This window comes from Giraffa tippelskirchi, chromosome X (genome assembly GCF_054371585.1).
Source record: "Giraffa tippelskirchi isolate mGirTip1 chromosome X, T2T-mGirTip1v1.2.pri, whole genome shotgun sequence".
NCBI classification, from domain to species: domain Eukaryota; kingdom Metazoa; phylum Chordata; class Mammalia; order Artiodactyla; family Giraffidae; genus Giraffa; species Giraffa tippelskirchi.
In genome coordinates, this window is record NC_137289.1 from 104,591,929 (window position 1) to 104,613,396 (window position 21,468).

The 21,468-nt window shown below is 38.4% G+C and overlaps 1 protein-coding gene across 2 annotated transcripts in view; it reads left to right on the plus strand.

Annotated features, from left to right (window-relative positions):
* ARHGEF9 (Cdc42 guanine nucleotide exchange factor 9) overlaps window positions 1–21,005 on the plus strand; it is a 440,519-nt gene extending 419,514 nt beyond the window's left edge. For both annotated transcript variants that reach the window (XM_081565580.1, XM_081565585.1), the window contains one exon: window positions 18,744–21,005. In XM_081565580.1, the coding sequence (XP_081421706.1) occupies window positions 18,744–18,756 (13 nt within the window). In that variant the 3' untranslated portion in view covers window positions 18,757–21,005. The remainder of the gene's footprint in view (window positions 1–18,743) is intronic.
* The last annotated feature ends 463 nt before the right edge of the window (window positions 21,006–21,468 follow it).

Sequence of the window (21,468 nt, forward strand, 5' to 3'; positions counted from 1 at the left end):
TGAAAGAGCTAGCTCTTAGTTTCACTGCTAATTCTATTATATTCTTTGGCATTTTCCATTTATCTCTTATCTGATATTTAGTATTTCCTTCCTTCTACTGACTTTCAGCTTCACTTGTTTTCCACTTTCTAGTTCCTTTAGGTGTAAAATTAGATTGTTCATTTGAGACTTGTCACATTTAATGGGCTAGCATGATATTGCTATAAAATTCCTTCATAGGACCCTCTTTTCTATATTCCATGGATTTTGGTCTGTCATATTCCATTTCCATTTTCATTTGTCTTGATATATTTTAAAAATTATTTTATTGAAGTATAGTTGTTTTACAATGTGCTAATTTCTGCTCTACACCAAAGTGATTCATATATATATATATATATACACACACACACATATATTTATATATCCATTCTTTTTTATATTCTTTTCCATTGCGGTTTATCACAGTATATTGAATACAGTTCTATGTGCTATAAAGTAGGACCTTGTCATTGATCCATTCTGTGTAGACTAGTTTGCATCTACTAACCCCAACCTCCCTCTCCATCCTTCCTTCATTCCATCTCCCTCTTGTCAACCACAGGTCTGTTTTCTATATCTGTGAGTCTATTTCCATTTCATAGGTAGGTTCATATGTGTTATAATTTAGATTCCACATATAGGAGCAATTTATCTATTTTTATGACCTACATCACTTCATATGATAATCTCCAGTTCCATCTATGTTGCTGCAAATGGCATTATGTTATTCTTTTTTTTTATGACTGAGTTGTACTCCATTATATATATGTTGTTCAGTTGCTCAGTTGTGTCTATTTAGGACCCTATGGACTGCAGCACGCCAGGCTTCCCTGTCCTTTACCATCTCCCAGAGCTTACTCAAACTTATGTCCATTGAGTTGGTGATGCCATCCAACCATCTCATTCTCTGTTGTCCCCTTCTCCTCCTGCCTTCAATCTTTCCCAGCATCAGGGTCTTTTCTAGAAAGTCAGCTCTTCACGTCAGGTGACCAAAGTACTGGAGCTTCAGCTTCAGCATCAGTCCTTCCAATGAATATTCAGGGCTGATTTCTTTTTTGATCTCCTTGCATTCCAATGGAATGTCAAGAGTCTTCTCCAATACAGCAGTTTAAAAGCATCAATTCTTTTGTACTCATCCTTCATTATGATCCAACTCTCACATCCATACATGACTACTGGAAAAATCATGTAAATTAAGATTCCCTTCCCACAAATGGTCTACATCTTTTTATATTCATTCAGTTTTTGTCCAATATGTCCCATATTTCTCATTCTCAAAAAGAAAGTCATTTTACTTGAGAATGTAGTTTCACTTTAATTCTCTTAAAAACTGCTTTAAATCATGCATATGTTTTTAATCAAAAATATATCCTACTTTCATTGCACACTTTGCATACAAATGTGTTCCCTTTCACTCTCATCATTTCTACTAGTTTTGATTTCATAAATTTATTATATTTTTTAACCATTAGTCACTTTTTTTTCATAGAGAAAACTTAGAAGGAGACACATTTGAATTATCAGTCACATACCAGAATTCTGTTACTGACAACTCTTGTGAATATACTAGCTCACAATTATATATAGGTGTACATTTCCTCATAGTAAAAAATATATATAAATGTGAATTTATGAATAATTTAGCATTGTACTCAGGAATACCCTAGATATTTAATGAATATCTATTACTTCACACAACTTTAAAATTGTGTACATATGTTTTCTAAGTCACTTCAGTAGTGTCCGACTCTTTGAGACCCTATGGACTGTAGCCCACCAGGGTCCTCTGTCCATGGGATTCTCCAGTGAAGAATAGTAAAGTGAGTTGCCATACCCTTCTCCATGGGATCTTCCTGACCCTGGAATCGAGTTCACATCTCCTGCACCTGCATTGCAGGTGGATTCTTTAACCACTGAGCCACAGGGGAAGTCCCAACTTTAAGATTTTCAAGTCACCAAAAATACTTTTGAAACCACTTTTAAGCAAAAATAATATAAATTAAACAAAGATAGCCATCATCTCAAGTTACTTCCCTATTAATTATTTTTATAGTATATGAATGTTAGGCAAGTATTGATAACAAACAAACAAAAACTTTAAAAAAGTTAAATACATTTTTTTGCTGCTGTACTTGACATGCATGAAGCAATTCATTTTAATTGCATCTTTAATTTCATATTTGTTCTTAGGGTGGATCTATAATTTTTATAATCTTAAATATCTTAATATAATATTACCTTATTCTACTAGCAAATCCAAGTATGATTAAAATGTATGCTTGAATATGCCTAATGCTGATAACTCAGAAGACATACCCATTTTACTAAACCAGTAATACCAAACTAATATTATTTACCAAAGATATGTCTATATTATGTGAACTTGAAAAAAGTTAATTTTCATATTTCTGGGAATTTTAGGAATATTTAACATATAAACACTTATTTATTTCCCTAAACCAATAAAAACAGAGCTCCTTTACAAGATTTTATGAATGACTTTGATAATACTATCCAGAGATATGAAAATTTAACTATACAAATTTTACTTGCTTACATACATAAGCATACAGATAGATGCAGATGGAGAACTTACAGTTTCTTTATTCTAAAATTTTAGTCATTAAATAAGCACGGTAATACAAAGCTCACTACTTTACATAAAATAGTTTGCTCTCATCTTTGTTCCACTTTATATATTTTTAAATTATTTATTTTAATTGGAATATAATTACAATATTGTGATGGTTTTTGCTATATATCAACATGAATTAGGGAGATCCAAGATGGTGGAGGAGTAGGTGGAGACGGAGTACATCTCTCTCCATGGATACATCAGAAATACACCTCCAGACACAGAAGATCTTGCAAAACACCAGCTGAGAGTGGAAAGGAGTACCTGACCACCAGAAAAGAATATATAGATCAGTGCAAAACTTGGTAGGACAAAGGAATGAGGGCAAAAAAGTGGAGATTAACAGGGCTGGGTCTGCCCTTGGCAGGTGGGGTAACTGAAGCAGGGGTCTGATCCCCTCTTTGGGGCAATTGTTTGGGACAGAGATGAAGCATTTGAGGCTGTTGGAAGTGAAGCAGCTGATCTGTGACAGGCTGAATGGAATGAGAATCACACAGACCATCCTTGCCGCAGCCATAGGTACCCCATACAGGAGCGAAAGTCACCTTGAAAGTGCAACATCTGGGAGCTAGAACAAGCAATCCCAGGGCAAGGTCTACTGTTGACTGTGGGGGATGGCCCAAGGGGACCTGACTGAGGAGATCACAGAGGGAAATTTTTGTGAAGGAAAGCCAGGCAAACATGGAGGCAGAGCGATACTGCTGAGCCACGCACAGAGGGTGGAGCCATCTTTAGAGTCTCTCTCTCCTGGCACATCAACACTGCACAGCTGAAAAACCCCAGAGAGGGTAGCCCTTTAAGTGCCTGATGCGCCAAGCAACAGATAAGGACCACTACCAGGGGATCCTGTAAATTCCTGACATGTTGAGAAACAGAGAAGGGCCACAATCGGGGTGGGGGCCCTGTAAGTGCCTGAATGGGTCAAGCAAGAGAGGAGGACCAGCCAAAGAGATCCTCTGATCACCAGCTGCCAGAGACTGTTGAAAAGAAAAGACTCTAATAGGACCATAGCTCTTGCAGCTGAGGCAGTTGGTATCCCTGCACATTTGGTGCCACCAGAGTTTCCACTCTCCAAGCAGCTGCACCACCTTCATGCTCAATCCTCATGGGGGCAGAGCTGCCAGAAGCTAGAAAAATTACTATTAGCACAATACCTCCCGTGGCAATTGCTGCCAGCACCCCTGTGTATCTGGCATTGCCAGGGTCCCCATGATCCAAGCTCCTATGCCACCCCCTTGCACGATCCTCACTGGGACAGAGTAGCCAGAGGCTAGAGAAAACCCTCAGAGCACCATATTCCCTGCTGTCCTAGCCACCGGCTCCCCTGAGTACCTGGTATTGCCAGGGCCCATGTGATCCAAACAGCTGTACCACCTCCACATCTGGTTCTCCCTGGGCAGATCCAAGTCCTCGAGGGCAGCCTCAGGAGCAAACCCCTGTGGACAACTCACATGCAGAGGTGGAGATAAAACCACAATTGAAATCCGGGGGCAGTGTGACTAAGGAAAAGAACACAGAACATTCCCACTAGTGGTACAAGCTGCAGATTAAATCCACACGATCGACTGGGCAGACTTTGTGTCTATGGAATATATAAAAAGACAATGAGAGGTCCCACAAAAGAAAATACACTAGCATGGGCAGATCTGGACATTAAAGGCAAGAACATGCAAGAGTATGACAAGAATCTGAGCTGCCCACAACAGGTCCAGAAACCAGAGAAGTACAGTATTGGAGAGCATCCTTGGGAGGCAAGATGGTCTGTGACTCACAGTGAGGGAAAAAATGCTGACAGCTGAGATCCAAAAAAAAAACACTTATTATTCTTATATTTTAACTTGTTCCATAGTTGCTTCTGGATTTTTTTTTCTTTTTTTCCTTTTTTTCCCTCTGTTGCAGTAGTTGTTTATTTTATTAGTACTAGTAAATCTATTTACACTTTTGAGAATTTTTGTTGTCATTGTTAACCACATTTTTTATTTCCTTTAAACATGTCTGCCTCTACATTGGCCTTTTGTGGTTTTGAGGGTGTTTTTCACTTTCTATTTTCCTTTTATTAACTTAAAATTTTAATTTGTCATTATTATTTTTCTATATACATTCTTTTGTTTTATTTTCTTATTATTTTCCTGTTGTAGTTATTCTTTAATATATATAACCTTCCTCTTTCTACCTCTATTTAACTTTGTTTCTCTATTCTTTCTTTTTTCTCTTCTTCTCACTGTGTTTATTGGTCTGTTTTGCTTTTGTTGCCTTATTCACCAGTTGGCGTATTACTTTGGCTTTGTTTTCCAGTTTATACTTTAGTTGCTTTTGTTTTTAACTGGTTGATACCATGTTTGCTTTCCTTTGCTCATTGGGTCAATCTCTTCTACTTTCTTTTTTTTTAGGCTGTTTTGGTTTTGTTTATGTGTGTATATATTCCATTATTTTTGTAAGTATTAGCCTGATTTTGTATTTGCCATTTGTCTGGGGTTTGCATTTAGCTTCTTGTTTTAGTGCTTTGTTTTAATCCCCTTTAATGCCATAAAAAAACACCTGTGGGGTCTTAGTTCCTTGGTCAGAGGTTGAGCCCTGAGCCATTGGAGTGGGAGTGCTGACAACAAGACTCTAGACTGCCAGAAAATTCCTAGCTCAAGGGAATGTTAATTAGTGAGAACTCTCACAAAGGCTTCCTCCTGTATACAAGACCCAACATAACCAACTGCTGGCAGCACCCAGGGCAGGACACCTCACCCAAACAGCAAACAACACAAAAACACAAATCCAATATCCACCAAAGGCAGAAACCAAAAGGAAAAAGGAATTTGACCTCAAAGCCTGAGAGGGAGGTCTCAAACACAATAAATTTAAAAAAAAAGGAAAAGACAGAGAAGTATTGTGGAAATGAAGGAACCAAATGAAGAGGAGATAGGCAAAATAACTGAAAAAGAATTCAGGATAATGAGAGTTAAGATATATCGAAATCTTGAAAATAGAATGGAGAAAATGCAAGAAGCAATTAACACAATTACCATGAACATGGAAGAAATAAAGAATAAACAAACAGAGATGAATAGCTCAGTTACTGGGTTTAAAAATACTCTGGAAGGAACCAATAGTAGATTAATGGAAACAGAAGAATGGATAAGTGAGTTGGAAGCTAGAATGGTGCAAACAGCTACTGAGGAACAGAATAGAGAAAAAAGAATCAAAAGAGTTGAGGATAGCCTCAGAGACATCTCAGACAACATTAAACACACCAACATTCGAGTTATAGGGGTCCCAGAGCAAGAAGAGAAAAAGAAAAGCAGTGAGAACATTTTTGAAGAGATTATAGTTGAAAACTTCCCCAGCCTGGGAAAGAAAATTGTCAATTAAGTCCAAGAAATGTGGAGAGTCCCACACAAGATAAACCCAAGAAAAAACACAATGAGACACAAACGAATCAAGCTAACAGAGATTAAACACAAAGAAAGGACATTAAAAGCAGCAAGGGGAAATCAACAAGTAACATAGAAGGAAAAGCCCATACAATTAACAGGAGATCTCTGAGTTGAAACTCTGCAGGCCAGAAGGAAATGGCAGGATATATTTAAGGTACTGAAATTAAAAAAAATATATAGCCAATATTACTCTATCTGGCAAGGATCTCATTCAAAATTGATTGAGAAACCAGAAGCTTTACAGACAAGCAATAGTTAAGAGAATTTAGCACCACCAAACCAGCTTTACAACAAATATTAAAGGGACTTATATAGGCAATAAACAGAAGAGAAAGGAAAGACCTACAAAAACAAAATGGAAACAAAAACAAAACAGAAACAATTAAGAAAATGCCAATAAGAATATATATATATGTATATATATGTGTGTGTGTGTGTGTGTATATATATATATATATATATATATTTACTCTAAATGTAAATGGATTAAGCACTGCAACCAAAAGACACAGACTGGCTGAATGGAAACAAAAACAAGACCCATACATATGCTGTCTACAAGAGACCCACTTCAGACCTAGAAACACATACAGACTGAAAGTAAAAGGATGGAAAAAGATATTCCATGCAGATGGCAATCACAAGAAATCTGGAGTGGCAATTCTCATTTCAGACAAAATATACCTTAAAGAATATTATAAGAAATAAAGATAGTGATCAAGGGATCAATCCAAGAAGACATAACAATTGTAAATATCTATGCACCCAACATAGAAGCACCTCAATAGATAAGGCAAATACTAACAGATATAAAAGGGGAAATTGACAGCAACACAATAATAGTAGGGGACTTCAACACCCCACTTACCAATGGACAGATCATCAAAATAGAAAATTAATAAGGAAACACAAACCTTAAATGAAACATTAGGCCAAAATGACCTAATTGATATGTTCAGAACTTTCCAACCAAATGCAGAATAATACACTTTCTTCTCAGGTGCACATGGAATATTCTCCAGGATAGGCCACATCTTGGATCACAAATCAAACCTCAGTAAATTCAGAAAAATTGAAATCATATCAAGCATCTTTTCTGGCCACAATGCTATGAGACTAGGTATCAATTACAAGAAAAAGTACTGACTTCAGACTATGCTACAAAGCTATAGCCATCAAGACAGTTTGGTACTGGCACAAAAACAGAAGTATAGACCAATGGAACAACATAGAAAGCCCAGAGATAAAACCACACAACTATGGGTACCTTATTTTTGACAAAAGATGCATGAATAAACAATTGGACAAAGATAGTCTCTTCAGTAAGTGATCCTGGGAAAACTGGACAGCTGTGTGTAAAGGAATGAAATTAGAACACTTCCTAACACCGTACACAAAGATAAAGTCAAAATGGATTAAAGACCTAAATGTAAGACCAGAAAATATAAAACTCCTAGAGGAAAACATAGACAGAACACTCTATGACATAAATCACAGCAAGATCCTCTATGACCCACCTCCTAGAGTAATGGAAATGAAAACAAAAATAAACAAGTGGGACTTAATTAAACTTAAAAGATTTTGCATAGCAAAGGAAACTATAATCAAGGTGAAAAGACAACCCTCAGAATAGGAAACAAAATAACAAATGAAATAACTGACAAAAGATTAATTTCAAAACTTCAAAAATACACAAGTAGCTCATACAAGTCAATACCAGAGAAACAAATAACCCAATCAAAAAAAGGGGCAAAAGACCTAAACAGACATTTCTCCAAAGAAGACATACAGATGGCTAATAAACACATGAAAAGATGCTCAAATGGTTCATTATTAGAGAAATGCAAATCAAAACTACAATGAGATATCATCCACACTGGTCAGAATGGCCGTCATCAAAAAATCTACAAACAATAAATGCTGGAGAGGGTGTGGAGAAAAGGGAACCATCTTGCACTGTTGGTAGGAATGCAAATTAATATAGCCACTATGAAGAACAGTATGGAGATTCCTTAAAATCTAGGAATAAAGCCACCATATGACCTAGCAATCCCACTACTAGTCATATACCATGAGGAAACAAAAATTGAAAAAGACACATGCACCCCCATGTTAATTGCAGCTCTATTTACAATAGTTAGGACATGGGAGCAACCTAGATGTCCATCATCAGATGAATGGATAAAAATGCTGTGGTACACATATACAGTAGAGTATTACTTAGCCATAAAAAGGTAATGCTTTGAGTCAGTCCTAATGAGGCAGATGAACCTAGAGCCTATTATACAGAGTGAAGTAAGCCAGAAAGAGAAAAAACAGTTATCATATACTAATACATATGGAGAAGGAATGGCAACTCACTCCAGTATTCTTGCCTGGGAAATCCCATGGACAGTGGAGCCATGTGGGCTGCAGTCCATGGCATCGCAAAGAGTCAGACATGACTTAGCAACTAAACCACCAACCAAATGCATATATGTGAAATCTAGACAGATGGTACAGATAAACGTATTTGCAGAGCGGCAGTGGAGACACAGACATTGAGAACAGACTTATGGACACGATTGGAGGAGGGGAAGAAGGAGAGGGTGGGAGGTATAGACAGAGTAACATGGAAACATACATTACCACCATATTTTAAAATAGATAGTCAAAGGGAATTTGCTGTCTGACTCAGGGAAGTCAAACCAGGGCTCGATAACAACCTAGAGGGGTGAAATGGGGAGGGAGGTGGGAGGAATGTTCAAGTGGGAAGGGACATGGGTAAAATCATGACTGTTTCATGTTGATGTTTGGTAGAAACCAACACAATACTGTAAAGCAATTATCATTCAATTAAAAATAAATAAATAAATAAATAAAAGAAGATGAAGAAACAAAAACATGAATTGGCCACAGGTATACGTGTGTCCCCCTATCCTGACAGATGGAACAAGTTAAGGTTACCTTCAATATGAGGGTTTGTTATTTTTACTGATATAGTATTTACAGAGGAGATTTTAATATTTATTTTGCCATGATACACGGTTGCTTTGGGAGTCCCTGAGGACCTTGAGGGACCCTGATGAAAGCCAAAGTGCCTAAAGACTTGGGAAGTTGAGAAATTGAAATGGCAAAGAAAAAGTCTTGCACTGGTAGACAGAGATGGAGGAGGTAAGGGTTTGAAGGGGGCCATAACAAAGAATTCAGGAAATCTGAAGGGATCATCAAAAGCGATAGAGAGGAAGGAGGATGGGCGATGATAGGAAGGGAAAACTTTTAGAGGAGCCAGATTAAGGAGATCTCAAGTTTCAAAATAAATAAACAAAACAGTCAAGTCCCAAATTGCTCTTATAAATCTTGTCAACATGAAAGGAATTGGATAGAGTTGGTGCCATAATGGTGGAACTTAGTCTTGAGGGTTTTGAGAAGGGGTGTTTTGGTTGACTGAGAAGTTCTCAGGGGAGAAGCATAACCAAATAGAAAGAATAAAGAAGTGTCATATAGAATTAGCCAAAACAATCCAGTTTAAGAGTCAGTGAGTCCCCACTCACAACATGAAGCCAGGAAGGACTTCCAGCCCAGCAAGTGCTTTTAAAACACAGAAAATTGCGATTCTAATGCAGCTTCGGAGAATATACTCAGGTCCTTAGAAATCAAAACTTGTCCTTATTGCCTCAAGCAACTGTTATCTGGAACACTGGCTCAGTAGTCAGAATCACCAATGGAGGTCAACAGTGGGAGCTGAGGAATTTGATCAGATATTGAAGGTGATTAAATTTAAAGGGTGGAGACTCTCACTAAATTAGAAGGATTCTTCTTACAACTTGACTAGGCAGGCTAACAACAGTGCTCAAGTATGAGATCTAGTATAAAAGAGGGCTTAGTGGAGCTTGTCTAAAGTTTGTAATACAGAGAGTCTTTTTCACAGTTCCCCCAGCAATTTATAAATATAACAAATTACCCTAAGTTTTGAATTTGGGATTTTGAGGGTAAAATGGAAGAAATTTTACCATGTGTTGTTGTTGTTCAGTCACTCAGTTGTGTCCATCTTTTTGTAGCCCCATGCGTTCCAGGGTTCCCTGTCCTTCACCATCTCCTGGAGCTTGCTCAAACTCATGTCTATTGAGTTGGTGATGCCATCCAACCATCTCGTCCTCTTTTGTCCCCTTCTCCTCCTGCCTACAATCTTTCCCAGCATCAGGGTCTTTTCCACTGAGTTGGCTCTTTGTATCAGATGGCCAAAGTATTGGAGCTTCAGCTTCAGCATCAGTCCTTCCAATGAATATTCAGAATTGATTTCCTTTATGATTGACTAGTTTGATCTCCTTGCAGTCCAATGGGCTCTCAAGAGTCTTCTCTAATATCACGGTTCAAAAGCATCAATTCTTCAATGATCAGTCTTCTTTATGGTCCAACTCTCACATCTATACATGACTACTGGAAAAACCATAGCTTTGACTATACGGACCTCTGTTTAGTATGTTTTATTATAATTTTGCATATTGTTTCTTGCTCTCTGATTTCAAATACATAAGCATAAACAGAAACAGAGATTTAGAGAAATGAAACAATGGAACAGTTCTGTCATAGAGGGCAAGCACCTCTTCTACTACTACTAACACACACACACACACACAGACACACACACACACACAAAACTATATCTCTTGCAACCTGAATTAATCTAATGACTGGCAATGGTCTGGACAGATGATTGTTAATATTGTGGAATTTCACTGTTAAACTATTTATATTTGAAATCAACTGAAATTAAAGTGTTTATACCATGGTAATGAGCAAACACTATGCCTTTTCTCCCCTAAAAGAGCTGGTTTACCAGCACTCTTATGGATACAAGCAGAGATCTAATTAGGAGATTTTTTGGGTTACAGGAACCATTTTTCTGGACTATTTTTTTCTTTTTTCCTTTTAAAAATGTTTAAACCTTTACCTTGCTTTTTAAAGAGAGAGAAGGTAAATGTGTGGTTAAAGATTTATTGACCTCCCAATGACCCTCCTCCTTCTAACCTTCCACACTACAAAGCCTACAGTAATCATTAGTGGTGCTTGAGATTTTTCAGTCTTTCTATTGCTTTGTTTGCTTTCCATATTTGGAGTGGTATTAGATAGAAATCTGTCTAACATTTGTTTTAAGTTTCAAATCAAACCACAACAAGAGATGAAAATCAGCCATATAACGTTATTCTTAAGTTTGAGAAATCCATTTCACAGTCCTGGAAGCCATTAAAGCAAACCATAAAGATAGGGAGGGAAATATTTTATAAAATGCAGCTGTATATAGTAAATTCATATTTCCTGTTATTTTCTGGATTCCAAATCATATAATCCCCTTGGTTTTATTCTATACCCTCTAATTCATTGTTTTCTTATCTTACAGTGAAACAATGATATTTTCATTTTTCTAGATCTAGATTTGCAGATAGATAGATAGATAGATGGGACTTCTCCAGTGGCTCGGTGGTAAAGAATCCACCTACAATGCAGGAGATACAAAAATGTGGGTTCTAACTCTTGGTCCAGGAGATCCTCTGGAGAAGGAAATGGCAACCCACTCCAGTATTCTTGCCTGAAAAATCCAATGGACAGAGGAGCTTCATGGGATATAGTCCATGGAATCACAAAGAGCTGGACACGACTGAGTGACTAAACAACAACAGATAGGTAAAATGAATTAAATTTAAATAAAATTAAAAATTCCATTCCTCAGTTACAATAGCCACATTTCAAATGCTTCATATTCACATTCAGCTTGTGCCTTCTGTATTGCTGACCAGTTTTCAGCAAACTTCTGCAAAAGGTCAGATGGTAAATATTTTAGCCTTTGCAGGCTACTGTCATTACTACTCGGGCTTCCCAGGTGGTGCTAGAGTTAAAGAATCCATCTGTCAATGCAAGGGGTGTAATAGACACGGGTTCAGTCCTTGGGTCAGGAGGATCCCCTGGAGGAGGGCACAACAACCCACTCCAGTATTCTTGCCTGGAGAATCCCATGGACAGAAGAGACTAGTGGGCTACAGTCTATAGGGTTGCACCAAGTCGGACATGACTGAAGCAACTTAGCACATCACAACTACTCAACTCTTCCTATGCTTATAGCATAAATTACCTAAACAAATAGGTGTTACTATTGCAATAAAACTTTATTTACAAAAGAGTGATTTGTCTGATCGTAAATAGATAATGATTAAACATCTCTTCCTTTATTTGGTATGGAAGGATAACCTTTTGGAATACTACGTATTCTAAACTGGAAGAGATAAAAATCTATTTAAGTATGTCTGTTATCATGGCTCTGTGCATTTCTATACATGATTAAAGTAAAATATAGGATGATAAAACCCTATATTAAATTGGCACAAAACTGCTACAATTCTTCAATTAACATATTTTCTTCTTGTGTTCAATATATAAGAAATATGAAAAGTATCACTACTTTCATGGTATGTGTGTGTGTGTGTATCCTGTATATTTAGCTTGATATATTGTTCCTATGCTTTCATATGCAATCCCAAAGAATCAAGAAATGGGAACTGGGGTGTTCAGATATATGACCTGGAGTCTCAGATTATTAATTAGTTTGTTTAGGAAGATAGATATCCTTAGACTTTAGACTTTATGATTAAAGTTTTTGTTTGTTCAGGGATTCCATAGTATCTCAGTCAGTAGAGAATCTGCTTGCAATGCAGGAGACCTGGGTTTGATTCCTGGGTGGGAAAGATCCCCTGGTGAAAGAAATGGCAACCCATCTTTTTCTTGCTTGGAGAATCCCATGGATAGAGGAGCCTAGCTGGCTGCAGCCCATGGGGTTGCAAGAGTTGGATGTGACTTAGCAACTAAGTCAGGACCATGAGCACAATATATCCTAGTTATATAAAATTTTTAAAGTTAAAACATATAAAGGAAAGAAAAAAGCATTGCATCACAAAATCATTATTAACATTAAAGTTAACAGCACTGTATTTTTCCCATTCTTTACTTAAAAGATTTTTATTTTTTCATAATGATGATTATAATATACATGTAAATTTATCTTTTTAAAATTTTCTTGTTAGGATTATTTTCAAAATAAATTTAACAGCTGTATGATATCAGATAAACACTTGAGTTGACTTTGTATGGACATAAGGAGGGTAGTTTTCATTTGAGCCATGAAGGCTGGGCTCAAAGTTTGGACTGAAAGAATGCTGTTTCTTTAGAAATTAAGGAATAAATGACTTTGGCCTAAAATGGAGACTGGCAGTACATGTGAACTTTGAAATGAACTAGTGTGCTCAGTTGCTCAGTTGTGTCCGACTCTTTGCGAATTTAGGGACAGTAGCCCTCCAGGCCCCTCCATCCATGGAGATTCTCCAGGCAAGAATACTGGGGTGGGTTGCCATGCCCTCCTCCAGGGGATCTTCCCAACCCAGGGATTGAACCCAGGTCTCCTGCATTGCAGGTGGATTCTTTACCATCTGAGCCACCAAGGAAGCCCAAGAACACTGGAGTGGGTGGCCTATCCCTTGTCCAGGGGATCTTGCTGACCCAGAAATCAAACCGGTGTCTCCTGCATTGCAGGCCAATTCATTACCAGCTGAGCTACCAGCAAACCCCGAAATGAGCTAGAGCAGGCTTCAAAGCCTGAATGGTGGGTGAGACTGTGCCATGGCAAATTATTTGGCTTGAGATGGTATCCATAAATTTTTCCCGAGGCTTTCTAGTATATAGTGTGAACCATGGTAAAACATTCTTTACCTAACTATCAGAGGAAACAGAAGAGGCCTCTCTTACACCAAGGAGGTGTATGACTAGAATAGAATCTCAGATCACATTTTTTTTTTTGGAGAAAAAGACTTAGTTCTTCAAATTTATATCACAACAATGATAGTGAAATAATATACTAGAATTTACTTTGAAATTGTCCTATTTTTGTATATTAGGAGGTTTTATTCATTTTCTGTTAATCATAGTGCTTAGAAATCTGTAATTATTTAGACTGTTTTACCACACATTGTTTTAGGAGAAATTCAAAATTTCAATTTTTTATGAAATTAAGCTACAGAGAGAAACTGCAGCAAATTGGTGACCAAAAAAAAATAGTTCACAAAACAGAGAGATGCAAGAGATGAGAGTTCAACCTCTGAGTCAACAGAAAATGGTAATTCACTCCAATATTCTTGTCTGGAAAATTCCATGGAGAGAGGAGTCTGGCAGCCTACAGTCCATGGGGTCCAAAAGAGTTGGACACAACTGAGCACACATACACAATCCCCTTTCTGTGCCCTCATTCTCCTTTTAAAATACCCTGTTACCTTTGTACAAGTCAAAGTTGAGTTTAGTTTACACTGGACTCTTATTTATTTCAATACTATATTCATAATTAAAAAAAACAGTTTCTAAACTAGATGATGTTAGGAAAAATGGATATTCACTCTATAAAAATAAAGCTAGGCCTTTATCTTATACCACTCACAAAAATTAACTTGAAATGGGCTAAAGATTTAAATGTTAAGACTGGAAACCATAAAATGTCTAGAAGAAAATAGAAGAAAAAACCCTCTTCAAATGAGTCTTGGCCATGATTTTTTGGATATGACACCTAAAGTTCAAGCAACAAAATAAAAATTAAACAAGTGGGATTACATCAAACTGGGAAGATTCTGAAAACCAAAATATGTGATCAACAAAAAGAAAAGACAATTGTGGAATGAAAAAAATAATTGCAAAACATATATCTAATAAGGAGTTACCATGAAAAATATATAAATGGCTCATGCAACTCAAATAGAAAAAAATTAAGAATAGGCAAAAGAGCCAAATAGACATTTTTCCAAAGAAAATATATGAATGACCAACAGACACATGAAAGATGCTTGACATCAGTGATAAATATGGAAATGTAAATAAAAACTGCACAGGTACCCCAATGATCATTGCAGCTCTATTCACAATAGCTAGGACATGGAAGCAACCTAGATATCCATTGACAGATGAATGGATAAAGAAACTGGTACACATATACAATAGAATATTAATGATGTGGATAAGCCTAGAGCCTATTATACAGAATGAAGTTAGTCAGAAAGAGAAAAACAGAAATTGCATGCTAACGCATATATATGGAATCTAGAAAGATGGTACTGATGAACCTGTTTACAAAGCAGCAATGGAGACACAGACATTGAGAACAGACTTATGGACGTGGATGGGAGGGGTGGGAAGGACAGGGTGGGATGTATGGAGAGAGTAACATGGAAACATACATTATCATATGTAAAATAGTCAATGGGAATTTGTCATATGACTCAGGGAACTCAAACTGGGGCTCAGTAACAACCTTGAGGGGTGAGATTGGGAGGGAGGTTGGAGGGATGTTCAAGTGGGAATATCCATGGGTAAACCTATGGATGATTCATGTTGATGTTTGGTAGAAACCAATTCAATACTGTAAAGCAATTATCCTTCAATTAAAAATAAATAAATTATTTTAAAAAGCTACAATGAGATTTCCTCATGCCATGTTAAAATAACTGGCATGATAATAATATCTTTTAAAATAATTATTAAAAATACAATAATTTTATGGCAAATGCTGACAAAGATATGGAGAAAGGGGAATTCTTGTACACTGTTAGTGGAATTGTAAATTGCTGCAGCAATTATGGAAAATAGTATGGAGATTACTCAAAAAATTAAAAATAGAACAACCACATGATCCAGCAATTCCACTTCTGGGGATATATCTGAAGGATATAACAACATTATGTCAAAGAGATATATGCATCACTATGTTCATAGCAGCATTATTTACAATAGCTAAGACATAGAAACAACCTAAGTGTCCAATGACAGATGAATGTATCTGTCATAGGTACAAACTCATAGAAAAACAGATCAGATTTGTGGTTAGTGGGGGATGAGAGGTGGGGTAATTGGATAAAAGTGATCAAAAGTTACAGTCATAAGATGAGTAAGTACTGGGAATATAATGTACAGCATGATGCCTATAGTTAACAGTTAACACTGCTGTGTTGGTATATTTGAAAGATTCTAAGTCCCATCTCAAGAAAAGAAAAGTATATTTCTTTCCTCTTTTTCTTTTTGCTTTTTTTAAATCCATATTATATGGTGGATGTTAACTAAACTTAGTGTGGCAATCATTTCACAATATATGAAAGTCAAGTCATTATGTTGTACACCTGAACTTTTTTCGTTGTTATATGTCAATTATATCACAATAAAACTGGGAAAAATCTGTCCTTACCACTTTAACATGAGTCTAGGTTGCTTTATCTTTTTTTTTTTTTAAATAAATTTATTTATTCTAGTTGGGGGCTAATTACTTTACAATATTGTAGTGGTTTTTGCCATACATTGACATGAATCAGCCATGGGTTTACATGTGTTCCCCATCCTGAACCCCCCTCTCACCTCCCTCCCCATCCCATCCCTCTGGGTCATCCCATTGCCCCAGCCCTGAGCATTTGTCTCATGCATCGATAGGTTGCTTTATCTTTGACACTTTTTATAGAACAAAAGATGTATATTTTAGGAAACCTTCCTATTATTGTTGGCAAAGTGAAACTATAGAACGTCAACTTTTACGTTAATGTCTTTTCCAAAACAATATAAGAAGTCATATGTAATTTTTCTTGTTTTTGATACCATAGTAGAAGAACCACCTTTCCAAATAAATTGATATTGGCTTAATTTGGTTTAATATAAGAGTTATCTCTAGGGTGCTTATACAACATATTCTTAAGAAAGAAAAACTAATAAGTTTTCAGGAATGCAAGAATATATCCCTAAATTTTTTTACCATGAACTATTCCAAACTTAAAATACTGAAAATGACCTTAACTTCCTGATTCCCAAAAGGGTTTTTCTTGGCTCAAAAAATATTTTTAAAGGTTTTGAATTCCTTTTAGATTTATATAGCATTGTAACAGGTTTATATCCCTCAAAATACATGCAGAGTGTGTTATTTGCATTATTTAGTTTTGTTTGGATCTTCATATATTTTTAAGTTCCAACTTGCTCCCCAAAAAGAAGTAGGCAGACATACAATAAACAGAGCAACACATTATTTTAAGCCAATGACAACAACCAAGGGCAAATGACATGAGAGACTCAAAGCCCTTACTGTTTTCCAATTTTCTCTTTCTCATTACTTGAGATTTATGAATGAGGGTAATTTCTCCTCTGTGTAAAATATTTTAAACATTGGCAAGGAGAGTGTGGGAAATCACACACATACTGCATTATCCTATAATATACTGTAGTGCATTTTCCTAATTTGTTACATTGATGCATAATCAAGGTGACTTTTATAAAGAAAATTATTATGGTATTATAATTTTTATGCCTACAGTATTAACTGTTGCCAAATACTCATGACTTTATTTCTCTGAACTTCCTTCCATATTCTTGACATGATTAGATTTTCATACATATTTTAGATTCATGGTATAAACAAAAGACTTGGTTTACACTATATTATTGGAGAGCTGACTTTTAACAAAATAAATAGCTCTCATTATATCTACTTGAACATTTTGGGTAACATCTCTCAGCTACTCTCCTATGAGAGTGTTTTCTTTACAATTTCGAGTTATATAGCCCTTTTTTTCAAACAAACCCAGCCATTTTGTTAACTATACTGTACTCTTCAAATGTTAAGTTTCAGAAAAGTCAATGATCTGACCATTTAAAAACTCAAAATCACCCTTGTCTATATTAAACCTCAAACTGAAGTCATGTCTTGTGAAAGTTTTATATCTCCCTTCCTTATTAGTTTTATCTTTTAGTTTGTTTCTATTGTTTCTAAACTTCTCACAATAAAGCAGAATAAACAAACAACATCATGATATGGCACAGGAAGATGATTTCCTATGACTATTTTAGAAAGTAACTATACTTGAGTTTCCAAGCAAGATGATAAAAGAGGCCATCTGTATTGCTTTAGGCTAATAACAATTACATAACAAGTGCCACTTGTGAAGTAAGTGCATAAAAATAGTAATAGTAATGAGACCTTGTTAACTGCTGCATTGAAAAAATAACTTATAAAGAGATGAAAACAGCTGCAGCAGCTGCACTGAACTCTTTGCAATCAGTTACTAGTTCTCATTTTCAGAGGTTTAACTCCCTACTTGAGACAAGGCTGAAATTTGTGGCTGGTCCATTACACTGAAGAGGAAAAGTTAAAATTTTACATAACCTCTTGCCCCTTCTGCCTCTGTAACTCAGCTTGTTCCTTGCAAAGTCTAGATCATGTAGGCCTCAGAAAGTGGGGACTCACAATACTAGGAACTGGAGCTTGTCTCACCCACCCTTGTTCTGCTCTTTGCAATTGCCCAACCCCTGCAAACCTGCAAACCCGCTTAATCATGCCTGTCCATGTGTAAAAACTCTGTAACCTCTTTGTTCAGGGCTCAGACCTTGGAGTGTTAACTCCTCTGGGTCCACTAGTGTAATAAACCTGAGTTCTCCAATTCTCAGAGCGTGTTGCTTGGTTTCTTGAGTACTGGTTTCTGCAACATTTCTGGAGGCCCCAGTGAGATTCCAACCACACTGGCCCCTTGAGCCATTGTACTGGTGGCTTGGCCGGGTCAGAGAAGAGGGGCCCCAAGATGAACAAGGAGGTGCGCCACCTGACAGTATTCCGGGTTCTCTTTCAGACCGGCGTTCTGACTCTCTGGATGGCGGAACCCTGACCAGACTCATTGGAGGGACGGACCAACTCACCAGGAATGGCCACAGGATCAAGTGAGGTCCTGGGGCCAGTCCCCAGTCAGGTCCTACTCCAATGGGTAGAAGAGGAGACCAATCACCTTGGAACTCCCAGGAAGAGAGCATCAGATAGGGAGACCTGGGGACTCGGGAAAATGGAGGTATTGTGATAACCTCTGAGTGACTGTGTGTGTGTGATTGCTGATTGAAGGAAGTGAAAGTGAGCTCCATAATTCTTGGACTACGGAGCCTGAGAGGGTCCAAAACCTGTGGTTCCATGACAACCTCATGAGGCTGAAAGGTGATGCCAGTCTCTGGGGGATTTGATACCTCCCTGCGAGGCTGGTCCAGGTCAGGGGTTTATGCCAACCTGCCAATACTAGGAGGCGCCTTAAATCTCCCTCGGGAGAGTGGCCAGGTGGATGAAAAATGAATGTGAATGAGTGTGCGGCCTGATTCACTTGCACTTCAGGCTCGAATGTGTGGCTTCACAGCCTTCGTGGCTACAGAGTCTGAGTGGGCCCTAGTTTGTGGTTCTGTGGTGATTTCATATGGCTCAAGGAGGTGTCAGCCTCTAGGGGACCCAGTCCCTGCCTGCGAGACAGATCCAGATCAGGGGTTTATACTGATCCACCAATGCTAAGAGGCACCTAAGTACCCCCCCAAGGATGGAGCCAAGTGGGCACCTGAATGGTCTCCTCTTTTGAGGGGGCACCCACCCTTGTTTGTCTTTGCACCACTGACTCAGGATGAGATACACAGGGAGGGAGAAATTATTGGTTACTCGTTATTCTTCTGTCAACTAACTCCTTGAGTTGACATCTAAGAGATTAGGTTTTCCTCAAAAACCTGCCAGGTAGATTACGTTTGTCAACATGGGTGGAAGTTCCTCTAAGCCAACAGATTTAGACTACATGATAAAAAACTTTAATACGGGCTTTGCAGGGATTAGAGAGTCAAGATGACCCCCAGGAAGCTTTGTAATTTAAGTGAACTCAGTTGGCCATCCTTTGATGTTGGATGGCCGCCAGAGGGCACTCTCGACCTGCCTACTGTTCAAGCAGTGCACCAGATAGTCACTGGGACTCCAGGGCATCCAGATCAGTTTCCATACATAGACTCCTGGCTTCTAATAGCACAGACCCTGCCCCCATGGGCAAGATTTTGCACAAACAGACAGGGACAGAGCAGGGTATTTGTGGCCCAACCACTCAGAAAAGAGAAAGAAGAAGGAAAAAATCCTATTTTCCAGGGAGATCCAGTGAAAGACACACTGCTGCCGCTGCCGCTGCCACATGTTCCCCTGACTCCACAAGCCCCAGCACAGCCAGTGCCAGACCCATTGCCAGACAGTCCACCTCCCTCTGTGTCCCTCGCACCATCTCATGAGCGAGACTCCAGGCCCGAGCCAGTAGGGAAGCAACTCCGCTCAGCCAAACAATCTAACCAGCTGGCCACAGCCTGTCAGATGCCACTGCAAGAAACTCAGGGTCCTCAACAAGTGAATGAGGATGGCTCAGTCCAGCCTGGTCACTCCATCCTCTATTACCAGCCCTTCAGCACTACTGACCTCCTAAACTGGAAACACCATAACCCGGCATACTCTGATAAACCACAGGCTATGACTGACCTCCTAGAGTGCATTTTCCACACTCATCAGCCTACATGGGATGACTGTCGACAGCTCCTTATGTCTCTTTTCACCACTGAGGGAAGGCAACGCATCTCGACAGAAGCCCAAAAATGGCTCCAAAAACAAGACCCCGAGAGGTCTTAGATGTAGAAGGATGGGCATGAGAAGCAATGCCAGAGATGAGACCTAACTGGGATTTCAATACCAGAGAAAGACAAGAAACCTTGGATCGCTACTTTGATGCCCTTCTACGTGGACTTTGAGCGGGAGCCAAAAGCCCACCAAAATTACAACGATAATCCAAAAAGTGGATGAGACTCCCACCAATTTCTATGAAAGACTGTGTGAAGCATTCTGGACATACACCCAGTTCAACCCTGAGACAACTGAGAATCAACGGATGATTAATGCTGCCTTTGTGGCTCAATCCTGTGCAGACATCCAACAAAAGCTCCAAGAGCTGGAACGCTTCCCTGGGATGAATGCCACACAGCTCCTGGAGGTGGCAAATAAAGTCTTTATGAACCGAGACCATGAAGCCCAATGAGAAGCAGATTAAAAAAAAAAAAAAAAGAAACAGAAAGCAGCCCTGATAGCAGCAGCATTAAGTAGCTCAGATCAAGTGAAAAAGACTGTTCCCTCGTGGAAAGGGGAAACTAAGAAGAGACCACCACTACACCACGACCAGTGCACCTATTGCAAAGAGAACGGACACTGGAGGAATGAGTGCCCCCATTGCAGAGGGACATCTAAAGGGTCAAAGAAGTTCAGTCGACCCAACAAAGAAAGGTACCAGCCTGAGCCGGCCATCCAAAACTTTATTGGCCTGGCCGGAGCAGAATCAGACTAGGGAGGACCGGGACCCTTGGTCCTGGGCCCCCGGGAGACTATGGTCACGATGAAAGTAGGGGGCCAATCAATGACTTTTATGGTGGATACTGGAGCTGAATACTCCGTGGTAACCACACCTGGGGCTCCCCTCACAGGCCAAACAGCAACTATTGTTGGGGCCACAGGGGACATGACAGCCCACTCATTTT